Source organism: Larimichthys crocea, chromosome VII, assembly GCF_000972845.2.
Source record: "Larimichthys crocea isolate SSNF chromosome VII, L_crocea_2.0, whole genome shotgun sequence".
Taxonomy (NCBI): domain Eukaryota; kingdom Metazoa; phylum Chordata; class Actinopteri; family Sciaenidae; genus Larimichthys; species Larimichthys crocea.
In genome coordinates, this window is record NC_040017.1 from 7,495,184 (window position 1) to 7,514,811 (window position 19,628).

The following is a 19,628-nucleotide window of genomic DNA, read 5'->3' on the forward strand; positions in this document are numbered from 1 at the left end:
ATGGTAGAACAATTATCATTCCTGCTTCATCTCAACTACCATGGCAACAGCTTACTCATGTCAGGCAGAAAAAAAAAAACATTTAAAAATTGATTGATGAAAAAAAGTATTCAGCTGACTGCTTGGACAAATGTTAGGAGGGAGGATGATCAGATTTTCTACTCCCCAAGCTGAAGGGGTATAATATCATTACTGCTAAATAGTCAGTATCATGTACAGCTTTACTACTGCAGTGTAGATCTCAGCATTTCTTTTTCTGAACACTCCAGTAAGGTTGTGTTTGAAACATTTGTTTTTATCATCCTAAATTCTACCATGGAGTCCAGCAGAGAGGAGGATCCACTCCTCCCCTCAATGAAGTGCTGTAGTTTTGCCTTATTTATCCAAATATATTTCAGCTGTCGAGTATTGGTACTGGGAGAAAATCTTAGTGGATATGAAATGTGAATACAAATAGTCAAATACAAAATCCCCCTCCTCTCCTCCTCCTCCTCTTCCTCCTCCTCCATTGATGGCTGAACCTCAAATCAGCTCCACCCACGCCCTAGGGAATTCATGTCCGGTGAGTGAGCCTTTAAGTGATGTGTGCATGATACAGGGGAAAGTAACGTTATATTCAGAATGGAGAATCAAGTATCACACAGTTATTAAGTCCTTGAGTTTGACAGATTTAAAAGGTGTGCGTTTTCTCAGGCAAGCTTGTGGTTACCCAATTTATTCTTTAACCAGGTGGTTCTCAGCCTGGTTGTCCCATAATCCATCGAGCTGATGTTTCACCAATTGATTTAAAATATTTCAGACTCTTTTTTAAAATTAACTTTGTGAAATACTTTATACTACTTTTACCTTGTCAGGCCTCTAAAAAACATTTAAGGGGAACAGCTCACTCACTCTTGGACGGTCCACACTTAGACTTTAACGTGCTATTGTGTCCTTCATTTTAAGGGTCACAATTCAAAAAGGTTGGGAACCATTGCTACATGTTGGTAGTTCCAAAATCTAATGTTTAAACATGGATCTGTGGGTGTATCTCTGACTGCACTGTAGAGACTGTAGAGACTTTAACTAATGTTATTGATGAAAATGTATTGAGAGAAAGTTTGGACCAGGCTGCAAAGTCTGCTCTCTCCTTACACAGTAAATTTTGCCCTTATGGAAGCACCCCTGTGTGGCATTGTTGTCTACTATCTGAGATGATACTGAGAGAGAGCAACAGAAGTAATCTTAAAAGCTGTTTATGGCCAAACTAAATGTTCAAAATGTTGTAGGTTCATGAATGTGCAACGGTGACTGTGACTAGAGTATAAACCTACATTTAACAGTAAGTGTAAATCTATATAAAGTAGTATAAATGAAAGTACAAACAAGATACATGGATGGAATGAAGCCATCAATATTTCATGAATATTTCACTGTAAATGACTCAGTTTATTTTGTGCTGCTGGTTAGATGGCCAGTTGAGTATTTCACTGTCATAATTTAATGCTGCGGCTTTTGGGGTAGAGTCATTTGGGAGTTTATATGCTAACAAAATGTGGTAGAGAAGGCTTTGAGCATTAGGAATTTGACCTTTCATCATTGTTATTTTAGCTTAGCATGCGTTGGTTAATATACTCTTAACAGATTTGCAGCAATGAATACACTGGCCATGCACACTTTTCTGAATATGTTTTGGAATTATATTGCAGATATGGATATTTTCAAACAAACCATTCTTCTTGAATCCTTTAATCTCCATTTATCTCTTCTTTTACACTCAGCTAGCAAAGGTTTCATTGTCATATTTAACCAGCCAGGCATACACATCTTAACAAAGGCTTCACAGCGATGCTTCATTTTGACATTTGGTCTAATCATACTCTTGCTCATTGATTGTAAGTCCTCCCCCCAATGACACTCAATAAAATCGGCTCAACAGTGAATCATTTTCTTGTGTGTGACATTTCGGCAGCTTCCACTTTTCTACCCCCAGCCACTTGTATTGGTGCTAAACCATGATAACACCCATAATGCATCACCTAGAATGAGAAAAGACACCAGTCACTTTGCAGGTAATAATAATGTTTAGTGCAAAAAGGTCGCCTGTGGTGACTGTGACACTTTATGTTCTTTTTGATAACATGGCAATCTCTGTAATCAAAGTTCAACAACACTACGCTGTTGGTCATTAGACAGCAGAGAGAGAGCTGCGACTTCCGAGCTTTACATTTTCGAAAACAAGCACTTGTAACCTTAATTTTGTGTGTTACATTTTCCTCTATAGAAGTTTGATCGGCGCACTAATGAGGTAACTTCTACGGGGGATGTTGTCAGTCAAGTTATAGGACAGCATGCACGTTAAGAGTCTTTGATGCTCCTGCAATTATTTGACCACCAAAAGAGTCTGAATTGCTCAAGATTACTTTTCACTCCTCAAAGATCACACATTATTTCAAACATCATTACATCAAAGGAGAAATAAATCACCTGCGGTATAGTTTACATAACCTTTTGACAATTTAAAAAACTGTATATTTGAATTTGACGCTGCACTAACAGCAAGCAGCACAGCAATTTGTACTCCCCGTCTTGGTGCTTATATAGCCTATAAGCACCAGTTTTCAACATCTTTATAATGACCAATTAATTGATTATAATGGGTAAGAACATTTCAAGATAACTTGCAGTTGGTAGATTGCATGTGACTCTCATTGCCTCTCTCAGATACAGTGACCTTTCATGGTGCAAATGAGGCGCTTCATCACAGTCAGTCTGAAAGCACTGCATTGTCGTGGCACAACAGAGATACACTTTAGATTTCCATGTAAAAATAGGCTGTCTCACATATGTAATAGCATCTCGTTTAGCTTTAAACAAAGAACAAAATGATTAATGTGATCTTCGGGGTGTTGATGGCGGTATAAAATGACTGCACCATAGCGCTATTCTCCGGGGTGTAGGAAGGCACATTTGGAAGCAGTGCAATACTCGATATGCAATGGAGTGTGCTTTATTTAAATATAAATAGTTCACGGGTATAAAGAGAAGTAACACTGCTCCAAAGGAAGGCACACTTATGCAGCCCGAGACACAAATAACCCGACATGAGCTGATGATGTGACAAAGTCTTGTGGGTGGAACAGAAATGGAAAGGCGATAACACGTTGTGAACTAGGTGTCCCATTTTTGACTTTGTAATCACAGTGAGTAACAGCAACCTACAGTAAAGTGTTGTCAGAACATACCTCTTGACAGCTTCTCGATACAGTGTGACAGGACAGTGTGACATTATTGATCGCTGTGGTCGGTGCAGCATTAGATTCAGCTGCTTAGCGGGACAATCAAATAACTGGACATAGATTAGCATGCTAAGATGGTAAGATAAGTAGCAGCTACCGGGTCAGTTTGCAGTCAACTGCTGGCCAACCTGCTGCAATTGCAGATGGATTGTTTTCAAAGACCAACCCACACACTCTCTCTCTCCCTCGTCTCTCTCTGTTTCTTTAGCTACCACCGCCCCAGCATCAGCTTGATTTGGCTCTTGGGGATTGAGTGTTTGGATTTTTTCTTTTTCATTTAAGCAAGCCCAATCATTTGTTGTGGAATTGTGCTGCTGTTTTTTTTTTTTTTTAAATTATTATTTTTTTTTAATTATTCCTCTCCTGAAGGACTTGTAGCAGCCTTCCCAGTGTGGGGATTTGATTTGAAGTGATTTGCCACTTGATGTTTAAATGTTAATGCTGTAAATCTTTTCAGCAGTGTGTTAAACCGAGTGATTTCTGATTCTGAATGCCTTTGGAACAAAATCAAATAAATAGGACAGAATAGCATAATACATAATTATATACAGATGGATGTCAAGGGAAAGGTGTTGGGCCACCAGAATCGCTCCAATGCTCCTCGGCAGGAATTCTAAAAGTCTTTCAAGATCTACATAATATTCACTGATTTGGTGTTTTGTTGATGAAGGTGGTGGAGAGCGCTGCCTAACACGTCATTCTAAAACCTCTCGTTGGTGTTGAGTTGGGTGGACTTCGGTTTTGGGTTACTTTTGTTTAACCTGCCAATTATATTGTTAATAAACTGGTAGATAGACTGGTTGACCTGTTTCCAGATCTGAAGCTGTCATAATAAATTACTTGTTTCGTCTCATACCCAGCTAAGATATTCCAAGATGAAGAAAACCGGCAACACTCACATCTGAGGAGCAAATCCAGTGAAATGATTGGCTTATCATACTATAAAAAAAAACCTACACACATCACCAATTATCAAAAATGTTGTCATATTCTTTCCTAATCAATTAGTGTATGAATCATCCCAGCTCTATTCCGATGACTTGTGAAGGTCATAACCTGATGATTCACACTCGTCTTTATGTTTCTTGTCTCGTTTACTCATCCTTTTCCTTGAATTCTTCTTTGTAAATTTGAAGCTTCCTTGACAAGTAACTTTGTAAAAGTAAGAGAGAGTCAGTCTTCTCCCTGAAGCAGAGCACTTATCTCCTAGTTATTCCAGCAAAGTGACCCAGCAGAGACTGTGAACTGGCAGCTGTATGAATGTGCATAGCTGTATAGAAGTAAAGCAGGGCAGCGCTGAGAAAGACCATGCGTACTCAGCAGAACCCTGCATTATTACAGCGTCTGTGTCATGCGGCCTCTTACAGAACATGATGACACATGGTGATGATGTAGTACAGGCGAAGTAATGGTGCTGGATGTGCCTGTGTGGCAGCAGCGACCACCGGGAAGGCTGTGGCTCAGCGCTGCAGGTTAATGATTTCCCCTCAGTGAACTGGATGTGGAATAATCCTGTAAGAGAGAAGAATAGCGGAGCACCACCCCACAGGACCCTTGCTCCTTCCTTCCCCTCCATCCTTATCCCCTCTCTCTCTCTCTCTCTCTGTCTATCCTCATGTCCTCCATCCTCATTGTGTCTGTAGCATCTGCTGGTGCGAACTGGTGTCAGAGCGGGGGTGGGGACTCCTCTTCTGACACCACCAAAGTGTGTCTGTGTCTGTGTGTGTGTGTGTCTGTGTGTGTATTATGAAAGACAAATAGTGTGGGTGTTTGCATGAGCATGCGCCTGCAAGCCTCACAGCATGGTAATGGTTATAAATGCAGTTGTGGGCATAATGCATGCGTTGTGCCCGCTCATTAAACCAGACTGTGCAAATGTGGGCACACAGGGAGGAAAAAAAGAGGGGGGGATGGATGGAGAGAGAAAGAGAGGCAGTTTGCCTCGCCTGCCTGTCTGCCACACCCGGCACTCTTGCTTCCTCCTCCTGCCTCCATCCCTCTCTCTTTCTCTCTCTCTCTCTCTCTCTCTCTCTCTCTCTCTCTCCCTCACACACACACACTCCTCCTCCTCTGCTCTTCTAGTCTATTTGCCGGTGTTTCCATGAGAACAGAGAGTGCTGGGTATGGGGGGATGGGGGTAGTGGTGGTGGTGGTGGTGGTGGGGGGATTTGGTGGTGGTGGTGCGGGTGACGTGTCCTAAGAGCACACACTGTGGTGCGTGTGTGTTTGCGTGTATGTGCACGCATGTGCCTCGCTGCTCTCTTTCACACATCTCTCTTGGCAAGCGCTGCTCCCGGCTGTGCCAGAAAACATGCTCTTGGCATCGCCGTGGCAATTTGGACCTAGAGAGTGTATAACACACAGTCTGAGAGGGAGCCTGAGCAATCAGGAGGAGGCGAATTTCCATTTGGGAGCATCTTCTTTTTCTTCTTTTTGTTTTAAAAGACACGTCTTTATGTGTGTGAAAGGGGAGGGAATAAAGCGGAGGGTCAGTGAAGGTGTTGAAAGAAAGCAGCAAAAAAAAAATTATATAATAATAATAATAATAATAAAAAAAGATATATCAGAGCGAAAAGAATTGGAGGTATCCAGTCAGTCATTAAGCAGGAGCCTTTTTTTAGGGTGGGGCCGCAGCTTTTGCTGGAGCCTGGATGAAAAGAGGAGAGGAGGAGGAGGTGGTGGGGAGAAGAAGGTGGGGGGTGAGAAGATGTAGAAGAGAGGAGTGCTGAGCTAAAGGAGGTGGTGGGGGGGAGCGGTGGGGGGTTCATCACTATGAGCAAGAGAAAGAGGAGGAGGAGAAAGAGGAGGAGGAGGAGGAGGATAGTGTGAAGGGGAGAGGGATGGAGGGAGCGCGGAGAAGGGAGGGGTTTAAAGGGCGGGCTTGTAGTCATTGTCAGGCTGCGAGTAAGAGGGAGAGAGAGAGAGAGAGTGAGAGGTGTGCCCAGGCAGACCGACTGAAGAGCGTGTGTGTGCAAACTGGGATGAGTAAATGCACTGGGCGACTTAGCTGTTGATACAGCCAGAGAGAACGAGAGAGAGAGAGAGAAAGAGAGAGAGAGAGAGAGAGTGTGTGTGTGTGTGCACGTAAGCGAGCGAGCAAGAGAGAGAGAGAGAGAGAGAGAGAGAGAGAGAGAGGGTGAGAGAGAAGAAGTGAAAGGGAGGAAAAAAAGGGAAGAAAGAAGCAGAGAAGAAAAAGGGAGGATACAACAACTACAACTATGCTGTGCTGCATAAGAAGAACCAAACCGGTAAACTGCTCTGATTTTGCTTCATCAATATTTTCTTGCTCTTTCATGTGTCAAAATGATGCGTCTCAACTCTGAACTTTTGCGCCTGTTGGTTTGTAGTCAGACCTGGTTGCTCGAGGAGAGAGATTAGAGAAAATGTTGGTGTAATTTTCTTTGACTCTGGGCCTGCCTGGTCTTTATAGAAGTCTATCCACAGAGCCCAGACACGCCTAGTTAATGTGATTATCCTGCATGAATGGATGTTGCCACAATGCCTCCCAGACCTCACACTGTACTTGCAGAGAGGCACAAGACTGTAACTCGATCTTTGGGAGTCTGGCATTCCCTCATATTGATTAGCCACTTGACAAAAAGTGAAAGAATATCGAAAGGCACTTGATAGATTCTGTATTGTCTCTGCCGCTGAGGCTGAAACACTCCCTCATTTATTCAGGAGCTCCTCTGAACTCAGCACAGTGTTAATGATGATTCAAATTAATTGTGCTCCTAATTGGCAGCTTAAACATAGGCCCTTACTATATTCTGTACTTCTGTTATCTTGAGCACAAATGGGTGACACAGGAAAGTAAATTTCCACAGAGAGGAGGAAAAAAAGAAAAAAGAAAAAAAGGGCGGGGTACGGATTGAGTGAGCAGCACCATCATGTCAGTGGCCTCGCGGGGATACAATAGGAATAAATGAGTCTAAATGGATTATCATAGCCCTCCAGCTTTATAAGTGGATGCTGTCAATGGAGGGTACTATGAAGTGTGCACTCATTTAAAGGGTGCAAGAAGGGTAGTTTATAATAACCCATGGCTACTCAAAAAAAAAAGGTGTTGCATGGAAGCGGGTGGGTCTGGTCAGTGGAGAGAGGAGGCTGACACTCTCCTGTGCTTCACTCTGTTCTATTTCAGCAGCTATCGTGGTGGTTTTGTGTACGATCAGGGCCGATTCCCTGCTGCCATCTCAAACTGTGATTGATTTTTATCAGACTCATCTCACACTGGATTCCGATGCCACTTGATTGCTTCTTAAATGTTAGTCTGGGTGAGTCATATTAGCTCTGACAGGGAGGAGAAAGGGGGGAAGAGAGAGAGAGAGGGAGAGAGAGATAGAGAGAGCAATGCTTTCCAGTTGGAAGACATGCAGGAAGAGCAGGATGCAGAAAGGCAGGCATGCAGGGAGAAAAAGAGCAGCAGGGTGGAGTGTAGCTCGTGCACATGGAGGTACAGAGTAAAGGGAACCTGGTAGGTGAGGGGGAAAAAAAAGAAAAAGAAAGAAAAATGAGGCAGGGAGGGAGGTTGGAAGGTATGGGGGAAGGTAGGGAGAGGCAGGCATGCAGCAAAGCAGAGAGGCAAAGAGGTAGTGAAACTGGAGGGTGGCCACAACCTGCGGGAACTGTGGCGGTGACATAGTGAGGGATGATGGTTGGAGGAGGTGAGCAGACGCAAAAGGTGAGAAAGATCAGAGAAAAAGGGAAGCCGGTGCGCTGCACACTGCAGCCATGTGGGTGAGGCACCGGCTTTTCCCACTGAAGGCTGTCACTGCCTCGAGCGAGCGTGTCTCTACACACGGTAAAATATCCCCCCGGCCTACAAGCACTTATCCTCCTGGTCCTGCTTTTGAGGAGCAGAGGCATAAATTAATCCAGACAGACACCATGGTCTTCATGGATGGATGAGCAAAGAGCATGGTTTTCTGCTTTAAATATTGCTTGTGGGTTCTGCCATTGTGGAGTGTTAAGTGCTCTTGCAACGTCTCCACTATGGGAGTGGCTACTAACACTTCATTTGAGTGTCCTTGTTGGCCCCAGCCCCCGGCTTTATCTTGGGTTCTGTACAGTTTTAAAACAAAATTCACCACCACAGAAGATGCTCAAGATTCTGGGGAAAGATCAAAGCTCAAGTTCAGGGCTGTCATAGGTCCAGGTCTTTCTCCACCACCAGGCCTACCAAAAACTGCACAGTCTTTAAACCAGGAATTCAAATCCCACCCATAATTACATTGCATTTAGCAGACGCTTTTATCCAAAGCGACTTACAGAGGAGGACATAAGCTGAGAAAGGTGTAAAGGAGCACAGAGTAGTTGTTAGTTTTATTAGGCATAATGTGCTTGTCTTCAACTCCGCCCCAACTCCATCTTTAGTTCTAATCCTAGCACCAGGCATCTGTCTGTCCTGTCTAGCCCTGCCTCCCCTTCATCTTGTGCCTAAATAATTTTGGACTACACTCCAAAGTCAAGACCCAGTCTGCTACCCTAAAGACGATTATCTCCCCTCATATTGTGGCTCCACCTGCCCTCAAATCCCCCTTTTTTTCCCCCCCAGAGCCTGGCTTCAGAGCACCAGCCACAGCCCATATTTCCATTTCATTGCCCACCATGTCCAACCCAATAGCCCCTTTCGTCAGCCCCACTGCCCCTCTCCCCATCCTCATGCCCAGCCCCTATGAGATCAGTGGCGATTGCGGAGCCTTTGTTCAGGCAGAGAGTCTCTGTAATTGAATTAAAGGCAGGTCCAGAGGATGTAATGATGTTGGCATATGGCTGCTTATTAGTTGCTCCGGAGCATCTTTTCCTGGGTTGTCGTAAAAGAAAGAGTGCATCCTTTAACATCGCTCATCAATTCACATCGTCAAAGGACAGAGAGAGAGAGAGAGGGAGAGAGGGAGGGAGGGAGGGATGGCGAGCGGGGGCTGTGGCAGTCACCACCTGAGCCCCCCTCTCCTCATCTGCAGGAGATAGCTGGCTAAAAGGGTGTGGTGCTCCGCTGTGTCTGTATGTATGTGTGTGTGTGTGTGTGTGCGAGAGAGGAAATGAGTGGGTAGCAGTTTGCACAGTGAGGAAGAGAGTGGAAGACGACAGAAAGAGAGAAATAAGAAGAGGGAGATATTCAGCAGTTGCAGACAGCAGCCAGTCTTTGCTCTTTGGTGTCTGGATGGTTCCTGCAGAAAAGCAGACAGCCATTGAAATCATGCTGTTTTTTTTTTTCTTATGAGAGAGGTGTCATTGCAGGAAGTGTGTGTACCACCAACAGGGTGGCTAATATTATCCCTCCGCTTGCTCAAGAACTATGGCAAAAATGTTTTTTGGGAGTTTTTTCCATTTAATTTAAATTGGCCAATGCACATTTTATTACTGATAACAGGTTTAATATACACAAATCGCCAATACTTACACATTATAGTGACTTAAATCAAATAAATCCAGCAGCTGCACTTCTTGGGTTTGTGATAAAAAGGGCCTCCTGCAAAGCAATGTTCTGTAACTCCATTAGAAATGCAAATATTACCTTTAATATTTCTCTCCCCTCTTGCTAGCGGCTTTCGATCCAAGGCTGGGCGGAGCGGCTAAGTGAAAATGGAGTCTCCCGCTTGAATGGATCAGAATAAAAAAAAAAGAATAAAAAAAAGGACAAAACATGATTATATTCACGTCTGGTGCGTGCATTAGCGTGAGCTGTGGTTCTGTTGTAATTCAACCGGCATAAACCCCACCGTTCCACCGTGTCTTCCCCCGTTTCTCCTCCCTTCTCTTCCTCTTCCTCCTCCTCCCCCCTCTCTTGAAACAAGTCCCTAATGGCACTGGCAATGAGGCAGTGGGAAGGTGGTGGATTGTTACTGTGTGTCACCATTGGGGGATGGTGTCTGTGTGTGTATGTACGTGTGTGTGTGTGTGTGTATGGTTATGGATCTGTCGGTAAAGCCATTGACTCTCGGGTGTGGTTCTCACGACAGTCGGTGCCCACCCAAGGACAGAGACAGACAGGGAGAGAGCACAGACTGCAGCCGATAGGCAAAGCAGTAATAGACATATCCAGCCGTCAGATAATGTACTGAACACATTTTAGCATGGCCATTTATTACCTTTATAGACAGGAAAGACAGAGGCGTATGTCCTCTGGTGAGTGCCACTCCTGTATTTAGATAAATTAACCTGTGAGCTATAGTACATTTACATTCTGAACATGAAGATGGCATCCATTATTTGTCACCTACATATACTAAAATGTCCTACAGGCAAGACTTTAATGATGCTACATTGTACTCTTATACTATTATAATTGCAGCAGGCTTGCATAATCTGTTTCACAATCATGCAAGAAAAGCATTTTTTATATTGCAAGCCTTCCACTTTTTGCCAGGTAATAAAACCATTTAGTGTATCTATGGCAACCAGAAAAAAAGAAAAAGAAATAGAATGCTACGAGAGGAAGCGCCGCGAGTCATTTGATTAACCTGATATTGCAAATATGTTGTCTCACTGCAAATGAATGAAGGAAGAGTTGAAACGGTCGTGGTGTGAAGATTTAAAGGGAGTGTACCTCGGGAGGTGCTGCTGTATTTATGAATGAAAATGTGTGCCGCACAGACACCAAGTGGAATAAGCGCCTGCGGGAGGGTACGTGACCAGGGTTCAGTTACCAGTCAGAGTCTTCAAGAAGCGATTCTTAAAGGGTTTGCAGTAATGTGTCTGTTTAGATAATACGAGAGTTTAATGTAGCCACTATCTCAGTCATTAACTACCGGTGCATTGTATATTACAGCATAATAAGTTTGATATGACAGGTCAAAGTAGATCAACAGTGAATCTTATGGTCCGTGGAAACAGACTACAGCAGGTGGAAAATCACAGCGCAGCACTTCTGACATATCAATAATTCAAATGATGATGCTACAGTTGTGGTCAAACCATGATGGTGATCTTTCTTCCCCCCGTCTTCATACGCTGATATGAGATCACTTGGCACTCTTGCTGGTATTTTATTACATTTGCACTCAAACACACCCAGAGCTCTAAAGTAAATGACATCCCCTCTCTTCCAATAATGATGTCATACCTCCATATTCCCAAACACCCTCATCCATCGCTTATTTCTTTATTTGTTCTCTCTGTCTGACTCACTGTAAGCAGCCAGTAAGTAATTCTATTTAGAGTTAAGTGCTTGGGTCATTTTTTTTTCAGCAATTGTAAGCACCCATGAGATCAGACATAATAAAAGCCCAAATAAGTCACTAGAGACCTGCATATTATTAAGAGCAGAGGGTGTGCCGATGGTGCTTTGTCTGTTTTCACAGTTGCTATCTGCTTTGATAGCAGAACACTTGTGAGGTTTATTTCCACAATTAATAGCTGCTTGTTAAATAAACAGCCGTAGTTTGGCTTTTGAACACAAATCACTATATTGGAGGGGGCAGCGTAACGCCCCTGAAAATCTACTATGCCCGTCACAGCCAGCAGTACTATGCCGTTTTTTATTTTAATATTACATTGCACAAAATTGCTTCAGGAAGATGGTGTATATTGAAAATTCCAGGAAGGCCAGAGGCAGGATTTATACCCTGAACTCTGGGGATGGAGGTGGAGTAGGTGAATATACCAACACAGCTGCACCTTGGCCTCTCTGCTCCAATATTGGACTGACACACTGACCCTGAATAAGACATGTTGGTTTAAGGCCTCTGGCTCTTAAATCATGTCACGCAGATGTGATTCCTCACACAGGCAGCTGTCCAAGTCAAACCTCATATCCAATATAATGACACTATTAGAGACAGAAGGTATCAGGAAATAGGCTGATGGATGTAGCTATCAAGTCGCATCTTGAAAACCATTTCCACTGAAATTTGCTGACCTTAAACAAGATGCTACTGCTCAGTGACATGGAATGCCAACATTGATGCACACACACACACACACAACCCCCCCAGGCCCTGCACCCCCTCCGTCACTGCATCATACACGACCCCTCCTTAGCCATGCTGATTGCTCCGCCTGATTTACGAGTTCCCATTGGCCCGTTTCCCTGAGGGGTCAGGTGCACTGCCAATCAGGATGACATATAGTCTTTCATAGCACCAACGAGCAGACAGCGTCGTGATGAGTTAGCACTCTGGTTGTCAAGGTAACCTTTGATGGTTGGGAGGGGTATGGCAGTGAATGCTGAGGAGATTCTAGCTGGCAGCAGCTTGTTCCCTAGCAGCCAGAGATGGAGCAGTAGCAAGCTACTGTACCTAGAGAATAGAGATTGGCTCATTATTTTGGAGAAACAGTCAGAGTTTTGAACACTTACATTTTGCTCGCTACATCATTAGCATTGAGTGCAGGCAACATTAATGAATGCCATGGAGAGGCTCTACGTTTAAGCTTAATTATTCACAAAATCTATTTCAGCACCATTATCAAGAGGACAATATCAACCTCATGGCTGGATTGAATAACCCGCAGTAAATGCCTAGAGTCATTTGTCGTGCCCCAAATCCCAGTGTATCCAATTCATTATGCAGAGACAACCGACCCACACACAATTCTCATGATTCACAATGGCACTAAATCTCCACATGAAATCACAAAACGCTGTACATCTATTATATTGTCAAACCTGGAAGGACAAAAAAACGCTCAACAAGCATTCAGATTTTGCAGTTTTCACATCTTTATCATTTGGCTAACTGATGCTACACCGCCTGCATGCTTCTTTGACAATTTGTGTTTGCTTCATGCTGCTTATTCGCATTCATTTAAAGTGCACATTTAAAGCTTCTGATTGGTTAAACCTTGGCTAGAGAATATTTTACCTTGATTTGCCTATTCATTTTGAATGTACTGATTCATTTTGTTTTCCACTTTCAGTGCTCATCATTCATTCCTTTATTTGATTTGATTTCTTTTCATTAGATTTATATGACTCATAGCACAACCCACTATTTGATGGACAGCTACTGTATGGATCCAGTTACTGAAGGTAATATCATGGAACCCCTTTCAATATTACATGTGTACTGTCCTGTTCCTAACCCTGTTCCTCATCCAGTCCTTTTACTTAAATCCAAACCAGTCCTAAAAACCCTAACCCACCTTTTCCCAGTCTATAATACATAATTTCACAAGTTAACAAAATAAACAGCCCTCATATTATAAACCTTTGTCTTTTTCTGACTTCTGACCTTTCAACTCCTGACATATTGTATTTATTTTTGGTAGGATTTTAATCACAAATGAACGTATGCCAGCATGATCTTTTGGGATGATTATCCTCAAACTACTGTAGAAGGATTCTTTGCAAGCATTAGCATAACAACCAGTACAATTCCTTGCTGGTTTCCAGTGGGCCTGCATGATATTTAAAAGTAGATATTAACCAGCTGCATTTTCTCTTGACTGCCAGGTGGAGAAGAATGAGGAGGCAGACCAGAAGATTGAACAGGATGGCACTACCAACAAACCCGAGGACAAGGCCCACAAGGCTGCCACCAAAATACAGGCCAGCTTCCGTGGACACATAACTCGGAAAAAGATGAAAGATGGAGAGGAAGAGAATGAGGGAGACAGTCCTGCTGCTGCAGAGGAGGCGACAGAGGGAGGAGAGGAGGCAAAGAAAGCAGAGGGAGAAGAGGCACCTGCAAAGGAGGAGGAAGCTGCAGGAGAGGAGGCCAAGAAAGAGGAGGAGACAAGCCAAGCCAAAAGCCCAGTGGCAGACAAGCCAGCCAATTCTCCGGCAGCTGCTGCGGCCTCTCCTGCAGGCGCGGCAGCGTCTCCTGTAGCGGCAGCACCCGCTGCTGCCTCTCCTACGGCTGCCACGGCACCGTCTGAGCCCCAGAAAGAGGAGCCAAAGGCGGAGGAGAAAACCGAGGAGAAGCCCAAAGAGGTGGAGGCCCCCGCGGCGGCAGCCAAGAGTCCCACCACAGCCACAGCTGAGGAGAAGAAGGAGGAGGAGAGTGAGGAGAAAAAAGAGGAGGCCAGACAAGCCGATGTGCCTGCTGCTGTCAGCCCGACAGCTGAGAAGGAGGAGCCTAACCAAACAAAAGATAAACAAGGTATGCAGATTATAGTAAAGCCTTTGACATCCATTCATTCGATTAGGATTTATTTTAAAAAACGCACATGCACAGAAGCACAAGCCAAATAAAGTAAGCCCACTAAGATGGGACCTATACAAGAAGGCTCTCAAGATCTCTGAATCAAACACTGAGGTGTGCGCCGTTATCGAGGGCACTGAGTTCAGAGACAAAAACAATTCCAGACACAATCAAGAAGCAATTACTTACTATAAAGTCCTAATACAGAATAATAGGTGAGCTTTCCTGTAGTCTACTTGGCAGGCACTACAGGAAATAACTGCTTGTTGAGTCTTTGGGATTTAAAGATCTTTGGCAGTGCTCCACCATTCACTGGTTAACACAGAGACACAGCTCAATATTAGATTAGACAGCCATGTAGCTCAGCCTCCGTGAGATGGAAACTACATACACATTATGAGGTGGAGACTGGGCTAGAGATGCAGGGTTGGAAATGATGAGCGCTAGTGCAGAAAGCAGGATAGTGTTGCGGTTTTGTGATTCGTAAATGTTCATGGACACCTCAAATGGGTTCATATAAATTTCATGATAAACAAGACCAACATGCATTTATTCCAATTAAACCACAAATATTGGTGAAAATTGATAGCACCTTTAAAACCAAAGCAGGTTAAAATATTTGATGGTCTCCTCAGCATCTGGACCTCCAACATCATCTACTAGATTTCAAAGCAAACCACCATCTGATCTCCAAATAAAGTGGAAATGTATACGCGAGAAGAACATTATAACATTGATAACAGAACATATACTTGACATGATCTCATATTTCTGGTCCAAGGACTCTCAGTCTGGGTCAGACAGGTAGTTAATGGAGCATGCTCAGTCTCGAGTAGGTGGGGGTGTGAGGTGGAAGACACACAGACACACACACACACCCACACACACCAACTGGAGAACTACAAGGAAACTAGGTCATCTAGGCAGCACTGTCTCCCTGTTGTCATAGTTACCACCTCGATGGGATAGCTGGCCTGCATGGAGCAGAGCGGGGATAACAGGTGCTCTGATTTCAATGAATGATTAATGATCCCTACTGGTCACGATCCGCACCAGGGAAGTCTGTCACAAACAAACACTACCTGACAAAAGAACTGCTAATTAGAAACCCACAATCTGCTTTACCAACCGAACTGACTCCGAGAAGAAAAGTCAGAGAAAGTCACTTGGTTGAGGTATTGTCAGCGCACAGACGGGAGTCACATCACAAGGACGCCAGGTACTCGGATCTGACTGATCTGAATAATTCATAAGGCAGACGGAGTATGATCCAGATTCTCCACCAAGGATAGTCCATGTCACTGGTTTTCACTTAGTTACATCTGACCAAGCTGTTAACTGTCAAAGCATGACGACATAGCACTGGACAATCACACATCCACTTTATTTCAGCTTTCTCATATGAAATGCATAAACAATAGTCATGGTAGTAAAGGTGTTTTTTTATAACAGATCTAAAAAAGGCTGGTTTTAGCAGTGAACTGATGTCGATTCAGAGTCAGTGAATTCCACAATGTGGGTCCAAAACTACAGAAAGCAGCTTAACCATACCTCTGTGGATCTCAGGGACCTCTTTCAACCAATTAAGACTCTGGCAACAGCATTCTGTATGAGCATGTAAGGCAAGTGTTTCTGATACACAAATGAAGCTGGAAAGTTAGATTAGCGTTATTAGTGTTGAAATAGTGTAGATACTATAGGCTCATCCTTTTTCTTTGTCATTTTGGATAACAAGGACGTCTGTGTTGTTGTAAATTCATTTGAGGAAATGTATCCATAAATTGAGACCGAGTTCTCAAGGGAGTAAAACCAGCTCAGGTCATCAGGATCAACAGCCATATAGATTTGAGTGTCATCTGCATAGCAGTGAAAATCAATAATGTGCTTATGGATGAAGACCTCAAGTGCTAAGGACAAAGCCTTGTGGCTCTATTCTTTTCATGAAAAGCTTTGATTAAAGGACAAATAAAGTTGAGAGATACTTATGTTAAAAACAAAATTACAAATGTAAATGGAAGTCAGAAAAAATAGATTATGTGCAGATTATGTGATGTTAATGCCAGTCCTCAACTCCAGCTCTCCTCTCCTTCAACTCCAGCTTCATTTTCCATCCGAGTTATAAGTTTAACAGAAAACTATGTGTCATGCTCTCATTAACATTGTTTACTGAAAACTGTAAAAACCAGTGGGCAGAATCGGAACAGCAATGGTCACTAGAGTTTGGGCGTTTGTTTTCCCATCGCCAATTCCTATTTGCAAATACATCAATAAAACTAAACCAGCATTTTAGACACTGACTGGAGGCACTGATGTCAGAATGCCCCAAATGACGAGCTTTGGCTTTGGGTGAAATCACATTAGCATCACACAGTCCAGTGACCGTAGGGAAAAACATTCTCAAGTCTGTCATACTGGCAAACAAGCTAATTACCTCTTACCTGGAAGATCATGCTGCTGTGAGTCACACTCACACATCCAGGCACTAACATGATCGCCCTACTTCTCTCTTTCTCTCTCTCTCTCTGCCTCGCCCACACAGACACTCACACACACACACACACATATGCACTCCATCACCCTAACCTCCAATGCAATGATGTCATTCTTTGATGTCTACTCTTTCTATTAAAAGAGCATGAGCTCATCATGGTATGACCTCACCGCTCTCAGTGCACTTAAGTAATAGGTTCGGTCAGACACAATAAAATTAACGTCCCCAAAACATTGTAGTCCATATACTATATGGCATAGTCTTATCAGGGAATTTTATATACAATAGATAATAATAATTTCGTTACAGCAAAATAGCATAGAAAGAATCAAAGCAACAACAAACCTGATTAATAATGGCTTAGTGATGTTCATGGGTGGTTATTCAGCAGTATTCACCTCTTAGTAAGCCACCGTTGGATGTTATTAGAGTGCAGTACACTGTGGGCATCACACAGTATCAGATATGACAGGCCAAGATGTTGCTGTTAGCGTTGCAATGTCAGTTCAAATGTTTCACGGGTCCATTAGGAGCACTCTCTTCCTTTATTATTTACACAGCCAATGTGGGATTTCAGACAATAGGCTGCACCTACTGCCTGATGCACTGTCAGGTTTAGTAGAGTCGACATCTTGTCAGTGACATGGAATTACATCGTTCCATTTTTTTCCCCAAAAAAAATTATTCACATTTTCATGATTTTTGAATGTTACCGTATGCTAGAGAACCTTCTGTGGTGAAATATTTAAAACATCAAAAGTAGCAGCTTTGATGCTCAGTATCTTGGAAGACCCAGATAGAGCTTTATTATTTCAACCTCACAATGTGAGCCTCTCCGCGGGCTAATTCTCTCTCTTCCTTTCTCCAACCAACCTTTTTATCTATCGTGTCTCCCCATCTTACCACCCTTACATCTCATTTTCCTCCTCTCGCTTCGCCTCTATACCCTTCATCCTCCTTCCCCCCTCTCCACCCAGATGCTGCAGAGGAGTCTAAAGCAGAGGAGGCCACCCCGGCAGATGCAGCGGCGGAGGCCACCGAGTCCAAGGATGACTAAGGCAAAGTCTAACCTAAAGAAAGCAGAATTAAGAGTATGAAGAATAACACAAAAACAAAAATCTTAAAAGATTGCTCTTTGCCTTCCCAATGTGAAGGCAGTCCGTTTCTATTTGTTTGTCATTTTTTGTGTGGCAATGATTTTCTCATGTTGGGGGAGTTTCCAGCGTGAAGTTTTTTGGCTCAAGCTAATACTATGACACAGTGATGATGAGGATGTTGATGTTACGAAAAAATGATTGTTACCTTCATGATGATGATGATGATGATGATGATGATGATGATGATGATGATACTGATATAGAGGAGGAGGATTTGATTTGATACATCTTCACTATCTATTATAAGCAAATCCATGGTGGACTGAATGCTCCCAACTGGATATTTCCACATTTAAAATGCATTGTGAATGCACCATATTTTATATGCATTGCAATGCACTTTCTTTAAACACATTTTGCAAATAAAATCCGTTCTTCTGCAAATGCACGCACAAAAACAAGCTGGTTTGAAAAATGCAACTCCTGTTCTCAACACAGAACAACTGTATTGAGAACACAGCAAAAATAAATAATGTACTGACACATCGGATGGAGAATAGAATGTATAATTAAATGTGTGACATTTCCAGTTGGGCAGCTTTATCCTGATTACAAAACCCACATATAGGACAAGACTATTACTCTCTCTCTCTATTCTGCTTGAGTCATTCAAGCTTGGTTTACACCCCTTTTACAAACTCTGTTTACTCACATATACAATAAAGGACCTGTTGCTATTTAAATGACATGATCGCATAATAAACTATAGAAATCAGCTATAGTATTGATGTAACTGGCTCTTACATGACGATTTGTGTTCTGACAACCAAATGTGAGGACAGTAGCATGAACCATCGAACCAGATGCATGATGGGAACTCTCCCTCTGAGAGGAACTTTTTCGCAGTCACAAAAACTTAAGAGGTGTGGCGGCTTCTTTTTGATGTCTTTGGTGTTGTTATGACAGTTTATATGAATTGGAAAAATACTCTTGCACTGATGTTACAAAAAAAAAAAGTAAAAATCAAACAAACGAGCAAACAAAAAATACTTTTCCCATGTTCCAGTGAGTGCAATGTCCAGTTTCAACCTTATCAAGGAGTTCAAACTTGTGAGAAAAAAATATGAAAAAAATAAAAATGGTTTCAATGTCTGTTTTCAAAATAAATCAAATGTGCCAATTACCATCATAAACTGTGGAGTTTGTTTAAAGCTGCGTTACATTTATGCTGTTACTTCAGAGAGAAGAATGTATTTAGAGACCGGAGAGTTTGACATTTGGGGAAAAGTACTTATTTTCCATTCCTGCTGAGAGTTAGATGTGAAGATCAATACCACTTTCATGTCTGTCCATTCAGTATGAACCAGACAGAAACTGGCAAACTAGCCTGCCTCTAGAAGGTAAACAACAAATCAGCCTATTACAAGCTGCTCTTACACACACTACTTATACATTGCTTATTTTATTTGTACAAAAACTGATTTGTAAAGACAGTAATTAAGAGTCTTAGGAGCCTTATGGGGTTGGACTATTTCTGTGACTTAGTCTATAATATCAATCTTCTCATCTAAAGAAATGTTGGCAAGAAAGAGAAAAGGTGTATTTCTCAAAATGCTTAAGTATTCATTCAGCATCACGTCATACTTTCTTTCTTTCAAATTTCTTTAGTTACACT

At 42.7% G+C, this 19,628-nt stretch overlaps 1 protein-coding gene across 1 annotated transcript; it reads left to right on the plus strand.

Moving 5' to 3' along the window:
* The first annotated feature begins 6,408 nt into the window (after window positions 1-6,408).
* gap43 (growth associated protein 43) lies at window positions 6,409-18,969 on the plus strand. The gene is made up of 3 exons (XM_019274768.2): window positions 6,409-6,526; window positions 13,675-14,323; window positions 17,834-18,969. Exons 1-3 carry the CDS (start codon window positions 6,497-6,499, stop codon window positions 17,911-17,913), a joined length of 759 nt encoding a protein of 252 aa, XP_019130313.1. The 5' UTR covers window positions 6,409-6,496; the 3' UTR covers window positions 17,914-18,969.
* Window positions 18,970-19,628: the final 659 nt, after the last annotated feature.

Bases quoted from the DNA above. Each gene is read 5' to 3' on its own strand.
- gap43 (XM_019274768.2), top strand. From the start codon at position 6,497: ATGCTGTGCTGCATAAGAAGAACCAAACCG. The intron at 6,527-13,674 runs GTAAACTGCTCT...CTTGACTGCCAG, and splicing joins GCATAAGAAGAACCAAACCG to GTGGAGAAGAATGAGGAGGC. The intron at 14,324-17,833 runs GTATGCAGATTA...CTCTCCACCCAG, and splicing joins CCAAACAAAAGATAAACAAG to ATGCTGCAGAGGAGTCTAAA.